Source organism: Borostomias antarcticus (assembly GCF_949987555.1).
Source record: "Borostomias antarcticus genome assembly, chromosome: 1".
Classification (NCBI taxonomy): domain Eukaryota; kingdom Metazoa; phylum Chordata; class Actinopteri; order Stomiiformes; family Stomiidae; genus Borostomias; species Borostomias antarcticus.
Window position 1 is genome coordinate 25,016,780 of NC_140234.1, and position 8,792 is coordinate 25,025,571.

The 8,792-nt window shown below is 47.2% G+C and overlaps 1 protein-coding gene across 1 annotated transcript in view; it reads right to left on the reverse strand.

The window, feature by feature from the left end:
* Nucleotides 1–268: 268 nt before the first annotated feature.
* dpp3 (dipeptidyl-peptidase 3) overlaps nucleotides 269–8,792 on the reverse strand; it is an 11,548-nt gene continuing 3,024 nt past the window's right edge. Inside the window, exons 7-18 of the mRNA XM_084442353.1 lie at nucleotides 8,286–8,416; nucleotides 8,068–8,198; nucleotides 7,569–7,627; nucleotides 6,974–7,168; nucleotides 6,740–6,852; nucleotides 4,930–5,022; nucleotides 4,760–4,822; nucleotides 4,033–4,157; nucleotides 3,811–3,931; nucleotides 2,603–2,782; nucleotides 1,130–1,292; nucleotides 269–693 (exon numbers count right to left, since the gene is read on the reverse strand). Coding sequence (XP_084298479.1) covers nucleotides 551–693; nucleotides 1,130–1,292; nucleotides 2,603–2,782; nucleotides 3,811–3,931; nucleotides 4,033–4,157; nucleotides 4,760–4,822; nucleotides 4,930–5,022; nucleotides 6,740–6,852; nucleotides 6,974–7,168; nucleotides 7,569–7,627; nucleotides 8,068–8,198; nucleotides 8,286–8,416 — 1,517 coding nt within the window. The 3' untranslated portion in view covers nucleotides 269–550. The remainder of the gene's footprint in view (nucleotides 694–1,129; nucleotides 1,293–2,602; nucleotides 2,783–3,810; nucleotides 3,932–4,032; nucleotides 4,158–4,759; nucleotides 4,823–4,929; nucleotides 5,023–6,739; nucleotides 6,853–6,973; nucleotides 7,169–7,568; nucleotides 7,628–8,067; nucleotides 8,199–8,285; nucleotides 8,417–8,792) is intronic.

The window sequence follows — 8,792 nt, forward strand, 5'->3', positions numbered from 1 at the left end:
TTCAGCTGATCACTTTGGCCTGGAGGGAGTTTTTACTGACCTAATAAAAACTGCAGAGTGGCGACATTTTCTTTGTTCTACCGTTGTGTTCCACGCCACTCCTACACGACGCTGTGTGACAGCAAAATAGTGTTTTACAACAGAGAAATGAAGCGGTTATTAACAGAGGAGACTGCACCCACAAGGCAGGATTTAGAGAGTTTATTTTTGCACAGGCTGGTATCACAGACTGCCTGGACCAACTCAGACACAATTAGTTATTCCAACAGGTTAACTTATTCAATTAGCTATTCAAACGTCAACATTTATTCAAGGTTTGGTTCACTGGCTGGCTGGCTGGCTGTTTAGTGGTGGCTGTGTTCCCCTGGGTTAGCATGGTTTATCCAACCAGCCCCTCCTACAGCTCCTCCGCCTGGTTCCTACCCTGCGTAGGACGTGATCTGACCGGGAGGTTCTGCCACCGGAGGCTCTAGAACCTTCCTGCCACCGGAGGCTCTAGAACCTTCCTGCCACCAGAGGTTCTAGAACACTGCAGCCCTCTGAGGTTCCATCAGCACCAGCAGGTGGAGTCTCTCTTGCTCAGCGCTAGAAGCTCCGCCTCTACCTCCTCCCCGTCATCAGGGAAGCGTTCGACGAAGGAGCAGATCAGACCGGCAGCACTGCCCTCATACTCCACCAGCTCCACCGCGTCACCTGCAACACAACGCACTAACGTTCAGTAGGAATGAGGCCATGTTAGCTAAACGCTATTCAACACCGAGATCATCTTACAGTGAAAAGTGCCTTGACTTAATTATTACAGTAACTAATGTTAAACAGTAATACACAGTATTAATATTATACTACAGTAACACAAGGTACTAATGTAATACGAATTAACACACTACAGTAATACAACAGTACTAAGTTGCAGCAATACATGGTACTAATACTACAGAAATACTACTAGTTACACACGGTACTAATGTAATACTACAGTACATACAGTAATAATATTATACTACAGTAATACACGGTCATAGGTCAGGAGTAAGGTCAAGCCTTGTCTGTAGGTTCAGGACCAGGTCAAGCCCGGTCTATAGGGTGAGGGGTAAGGTGGTTTGGTCTGTAGGCCTGAAGGATGACCGACCTTTGACCCTGGTGTTGGCCTGGACGAACATCCTGCGAGTCTCTTTCCGGAGCAGGACTGTCTCTCTCAGACGCAGGAAGTTGTGGGTTCCACTGTCGCTGACCGCAGAGTAGCCATCGTATAGAGCCCGCCCCCCCTCCACGTCCGCCGTCGACTTGTGGACCTGCAGGAACACAAGAACACAGAAAGAAGGTGAGAACATGCTAGACCTGCAAGGACACAGGAAGAACAAGCTAGACCTGCAAGAACACAGGAAGAACATGCTAGACCTGCAAGAACACAGGAAGAACATGCTAGACCTGCAAGAACACAGGAAGAACATGCTAGTCCTGCAGGAACACAGGTAGAACATGCTAGACCTGCAAGTACACAGGAAGAACATGCTAGACCTGTAAGAACCCAGGTAGAACATGCTAGACCTGCAAGAACACATGTAGAACATGCTAGACCTGCAGGAACCCAGGTAGAACATGCTAGACCTGTAAGAACCCAGGTAGAACATGCTAGACCTGTAAGAACACAGGTAGAACATGCTAGGACTGTAAGAACACAGGTAGAACATGCTAGACCTGCAAGAACACAGGTAGAACATGCTAGAACTGTAAGAACACATGTAGAACATGCTAGGACTGTAAGAACACAGGTAGAACATGCTAGACCTGTAAGAACACAGGTAGAACATGCTAGACCTGCAAGAACACAGGTAGAACATGCTAGACCTGTAAGAACACATGTAGAACATGCTAGGACTGTAAGAACACAGGTAGAACATGCTAGACCTGTAAGAACACAGGTAGAACATGCTAGACCTGTAAGAACACAGGTATGAAAACAGAGCACTGTGGGGAGCGAGAGAGGCGGAGTGTGTGAGAGACAGAGTGTGAGTGTGTGAGGGAGACGGAGTGTGTGAGAGACAGAGTGTGAGTGTGTGAGGGAGACAGAGTGTGAGGAAGACGGAGTGAGAGTGTGTGAGGGAGACGGAGTGTGCGTGTGTGAGGGAGACGGAGTGTGAGAGACGGAGTGTGAGGGAGACGGAGTGTGTAAGAGACGGAGTGTGAGGGAGACAGTGTGTGTGAGAGACGGAGTGTGAGGGAGACGGAGTGTGTGAGGGACGGAGTGTGAGTGTGTGAGGGAGACGGAGTGTGTGAGAGACGGAGTGTGAGGGAGACGGAGTGTGTGAGGGACGGAGTGTGAGTGTGTGAGGGAGACGGAGTGTGTGAGAGACGGAGTGTGAGGGAGACGGAGTGTGTGAGGGAGACGTAGTGTGTGAGGGACGGAGTGTGAGTGTGTGAGGGAGACGGAGTGTGTGAGAGACGGAGTGTGAGGGAGACGGAGTGTGTGAGGGAGACGGAGTGTGTGAGGGACGGAGTGTGAGTGTGTGAGGGAGACGGAGTGTGTGAGAGACGGAGTGTGAGGGAGACGGAGTGTGAGGGAGACGGAGTGTGAGGGAGACGGAGTGTGAGCACTCAGTACCTGCAGTCTGCAGAGGAACCTCTGGATGGCGCTCTTCCCCACCGTGTGAATCTTGGAGCGGTCGATGGTGATGCGGGCGTCGGATCGGCCGTCCGAGCCTGAGCACTCCTGCAGCCCCACCAGCCCCTCCCCCGCCTCCAGCAGCACGCGCAGGATCACGAACCGGGCCTGCATGTGGGCCTGTCCTCACACACACACACACACGCATAAGCACACACACACAAGCACACACGCACACACACACGCATGCACACACGCATGCACACACGCATGCACACACGCATGCACACGCACACACACACAAGTTAGAGCTATTACCACTGCGGGTCGTGAGTCGTCTGGCAGTCTGTCTGGGAATTCTGCTGCAAATCATTTGTGTGTAATATCCATCCATCCATCTTCATCCGCTTATCAGGGGTATATTATTTACCTAGTTTACTCTATATTCTTTACCTAGTTTACTCTATATTCTTTACCTAGTTTACTCTATATTCTTATACCTAGTTTACTCTATATTCTTTACCTAATTTACTCTATATTCTTTAACTAGTTTACTCTATATTCTTATACCTAGTTTACTCTATATTCTTATACCTAGTTTACTCTATATTCTTATATCTAGTTTACTCTATATTCTTATACCTAGTTTACTCTATATTCTTATACCTAGTTTACTCTATATTCTTATACCTAGTTTACTCTATATTCTTTACCTAGTTTACTCTATATTCTTTACCTAGTTTACTCTATATTCTTATACCTAGTTTACTCTATATTCTTATACCTAGTTTACTCTATATTCTTATACCTAGTTTACTCTATATTCTTTACCTAGTTTACTCTATATTCTTATACCTAGTTTACTCTATATTCTTATACCTAGTTTACTCTATATTCTTAAACCTAGTTTACTCTATATTCTTTACCTAGTTTACTATATTCTTTAACTAGTTTACTCTATCTTATTTACCTAGTTTACTCTATATTCTTTACAGTGTAGTAGTGAGTATTAGTAATGTAGTAGTGAGTAGTGTAGTAGTAGTGCAGTCTACCTGTGTCCATCTCTAGCTCTCAGGTCGTATAGCAGTGTAGTAGTGAGTATTAGTAATGTAGTAGTGAGTAGTTTAGCAGTGTAGTAGTGAGTATTAGTAATGTAGTAGTGAGTAGTTTAGCAGTGTAGTAGTGAGTAGTGTAGTAGTGCAGTCTACCTGTCTCCAGCTCTGGCTCTCGGGGGTGTAGAACTCCAGACCCAGCAGTCCGGCTCGGACCATGTTCAGCCAGTTCACATACACCACCTCGTCCGCATCCTCCCCCTCATGGCCAAATATACTAGAGAGACACAATCAGCATCATCAACACCACCTCCATGGCATGTTTCAGTGTTGTGTGTGTGCGTGTGTACGTGTGTGTGTGCGTGTGTGTAAGCAGACCTGAGCACATGCTTTTTGAGGCAGAGGTAGAGACCCACACACTCAGCGCGGCATTCCTCATAGGAGGAGGCGATGGTGGAGAACTTGCTGTCCCACGTCTCGCTCCCCCGGTACCAGCTGGAGATCTAACACACAACACAACCTTACACTCTCTAACACACAACACAATCTTACACTCTCTAACACACAACACAACCTTACACTCTCTAACACACAACACAATCTTACACTCTCTAACACACAACACAACCTTACACTCTCTAACACACAACACAACCTTACACTCTCTAACACACAACACAATCTTACACTCTCTAACACACAACACAACCTTACACTCTCTAACACACAACACAATCTTACACTCTCTAACACACAACCCAACCTTACACTCTCTAACACACAACCTTACACTCTCTAACACACAACCTTACACTCTCTAACACACAACACAACCTTACACTCTCTAAAACACAACCTTACACTCTCTAACACACAACCTTACACTCTCTAACACACAACCCAACCTTACACTCTCTAACACACAACCTTACACTCTCTAACACACAACCTTACACTCTCTAACACACAACCCAACCTTACACTCTCTAACACACAACACAACCTTACACTCCCGCCTTCGTATGAGTGAGTGAGTGAGTGAGTGAGTGAGTGAGTGAGTGAGTGAGTGAGTGAGTGAGAGTTTGTGATGCGCGCATGAACTCACCAGCTCTCCTGTCTCTGGATTGACAACCTTCTCCTTCTCAAAGTTCAATTGTCCCTTCTCATCCTGAGCATGGAGGAAGAAACGGTGAATACAGATAACATATGTCTACATAAAGAATGCTAACACTAAGAGCGTGTGTGTGTGTGTGTTGGTGTGTGTGTGTGACTAACCTGAACGAACAGCTTGCCGCTCCCATGACCCAGGAGCTCGTGGAGGCCGACCTGCACCTCGAACGACGGCCCCTTCCACTTAATATAGACATCCTGATGGACAGACAGACAGGGTTAACCCAAACTCTTCCACTTAATATAGACATCCCGATGGACAGACAGACAGGGTTAATCCAAACTCTTCCACTTAATATAGACATCCTGATGGACAGACAGACAGACACAGATAGACACATGGATAGACAGCGTTAAAGGGATATTCTGGAATTTTTGAACTAGGGCCTCATTTTCAACTTACCTAGGATGTTTTTGACTGATGGAGATCATTTTCAGTTAATTCCATTGATGAAAATGACTGTTTTCAGATAATTCTTAACCTGATCCTGTTAGCTTAGCTTCTAATTATGATGTTGACCCCTGAGTGTGGCTGTCTGCAGAGTTTTCTGTAAGAAACTGTCTCCCTTCCAGACTTATGAGATAAGGGTGACATTCCATGGTTGGTACATTCTGTGGACAACAGCAATTGTTGTGGTTAGAGATAGAGACCTGGGCGCCGAACCATCAGCCGGTTATCTCGCTAAGGCTGTAAGCTGCAGGGGAGACTAGACCAGTCGCGACCAGTCTGATCGGGGAAGGGGGGGGGGGGGGGGGACCATAAGAACCGTGCTCGAGCTCAGATGCTTTGATTTGGGTTAGACAGCCATACTGACAGGCCAGCTGGACATTAGACTATGTGCCATCGTCTTTTGTATGCTATAACCTTCTGTAATAAAACAGCTTTTGATTGTCGCTCAAATCCTGTGTTGGAGAGATTCATTTGGAATACACCTGGAAAAGGGACACTGGACTGTGTGGTATTGTGTGAGATTGGAGGCCGTCTTTTATTGAAATCAAAACAACGCAGAGCTGAATAAGGACAATAATAAAAGACAACGAAAGTCAACACCATGCTGTAGATATCTTTGGGTTGTTCCAATTTCCACTGGTGGCTAATGCTAGTGCAACCCTATTAAGTCATGTTAGCCTGTCCAAAAAACACCCCCAAACACCCAAAGCGCACCCAAAAACAAATTAAATATGAGTAAAGTCTCTCTGGGATTCTTTTGTGTCTATTTACCATCCGTTTAGAATTCAAACTATCGCGTAATCAATTCTGGTTTGGGGACATATATTATGCTCTAGCCGGATCTAACTGAGTATTACTCCGCCTGCTGACTCACAGACAGAAATATAAGGTCCCCAAACCAGAACGGATTACACGATAGTTTGAATTCAAAACGGATGGTAAATAGACACAAAAGAATCCCTGAGAGACTTGACTCATATTTAATTTGTTTTTGGGTGCGCTTTGGGTATTTGGGGGTGTTTTTAACATGACTTAATAGGGTTGCACTAGCATTAGCCACCAGTGGAAATTGGAACGACCCAAAGCTATCTACAGCATGGAATTAACTGAAAATGATCTCCATCAGTCAAAACATCATAGGTAAGTAGAAAATGAGGCCCTCGTTCAAAAATTCCAGAACATCCCTTTAACCCAAACTCTTCCACTTAATATAGACATCCTGATGGACGGACAGACAGACAGACAGGGTTAACCCAAACTCTTCCACTTGATTGATATACACATCCAGACAGACAGACAGACAGACAGACAGACAGACACACATGGTTAATACAAAGACAGACTTGCAGGGTTAAGACAGACAGGGAAGCAGAATGGCAGAGGGGAGGACAGACAGGCAGGAAGTAAGACAGGCAGGAAGTAAGACAGGCAGGAAGTCAGACAGGCAGGAAGTCAGACAGGCACCTTGTCGTCCTCCTCCAGGAAGGTGAGTTTGTCCTTCTGGGTAGCGTACGCCACAGCCAGCACGTTGCCCAGGGAGACGTTCTTAAACCCCTCAGACTGCCTGATGTCATCATCTGGACACACACACACACACACACACAATTACTGTCTCTGAAAACATAGCAAGAGAGAAACTATACAATTGAAGTGGGGTGTGGGTGTGTGTGTGTGAGTGAGTGCGCGTGCGGTACCCACAGTTGGGGATGTTGATGCCAGCAGGGATGCCGCTCCCAGCGAATGTGAGCACGTCCAGGGATGTGAAGTCGGGTTTGAGGAAGCGGTCCTTCTCGAAGTCCGCAGGCCAGGGCAGCTCCGGCAGCAGCACCTCGGCAGAGCCGACCAGGCTGGCGAAACGAGCGCTCATCGCCTTGTTCACCACGGCAACAAACCCTGAAACACAATCACCACGGCAACAAACCCTGAAAAACAGTCACCATAGCAACAGACTCTGGAACTCTAGCAGGTGTACAGATATGCTTCAAAGGATAGACAGACAAACAGACAGACAGAGAGAGAGACACAGACAGAGAGAGAGAGAAACAAAGAGAAAAAAGACAGACAGAGAGAGAGAGAGAGAGAGAGTGAGATAGACAGACAGAGAGAGAGAGAGTGAGAATGAGAATGACATTGTGTGTGTGTGTGTTCCTGTGTGTGTGTGTGTGTGTGTGTGTGTGTGTGTGTGTGGAGGGGGTGGTTGTCCAGGTGAGCAGTCTGTGTGTTCCTGTGTGTGTGTGTGTGTGTGTGTGGAGGGGGGGTCTGTGTGTTCCTGAGCCTAGCAGCTCCTCAGTACCTTCAAACTCTCCTCTGGATCCAAACGGGTCTCTGTAGCTCTCTATGAAGCCGATGTAGCTGTAGAGGGGACAGGCCATGGGTCAATACAGGTCACACACACACACACATGGGTCAATACAGGTCACACACACACACACATGGGTCAATACAGGTCGCACACACACACACACACACACACACACACACACACAGGTCAATACAGGTTACACACACACACACGTGTCAATACAGGTCACACACATGCGCATGCATTCACCCACAGACAATGGGACAAGTTCACTTGTTTTTCCACCAGAATAGAACAGATCAGAATGTTTATTGCCATGTGTAACAGGTAGAGGTACATTGGAATTCTTGTAATCGCTTCTCCTCACAGTATCTTATCAGTGCTAATCACTTCCTCATTCCAGTCCTAGGTACTCAGGTAGACATTTAAAGGTTCCAAAACTGGTCATTTACTCTACTATCCAGCAGGGCGCGGGTGTTAGTTCTGGTACCTCTCAACGATGGGTCCCTTGTCTTTGATCCAGTAGCGCGAGCCCTCCTTGTGCGCCTCCACTGACCCAAACGTGAAGCTGCGCTCGTATTCCTCCAGCATCCGCCTCTGGTTCTCATTGGCTGCGTGGGCCTGTCAATCAGCACCACAAACCGTACTGTAAAAAACTACAGCTCTGCTGCTCTGGGTCACAGGCCTCTACTGTGAAGCTGGGCTGACCTGTGCTTTGTGCAGGCTCTCGCTGGCCTTCTTCATGAGGTGGGCGTAGTCTCCTCGCCGCACGGTGAAGACGCAGCCCTCGAACTCAAACCGCCCGCAGCGAGACTCCTCCTCCCCTTCCACCGCACGCTCTGCACAACCATAGATTACATCATTTCCTCAGCGCTCAGCAACAGGCCCGGAGTCGTTCCCGTATTCCACTATTCGTTCGCTACGTTGGTATTCGGAGCTCAATTCAGTATTCGGAGTATTTGTTTTTTTTGTCCCGATACTCCCAAGCTGATACCGACGTCGTCGTCATAACGTTACACTGAGTGACTCGTGAAAATGCAACTGAAGAGAAGCGGATTTCACTCTCATGTTTTCTCCCTCAGAACAGTCTCTGCGGAATGCCTGTCTCATTGCCATTAACAGGCTCAGCTAGTCGCCGGTAAATGCAGACTATGGAACGCTGCCACCTAGGGGTTGAGAATGAATCGCTATTCGCTCACGTCAGAGATGACTCGA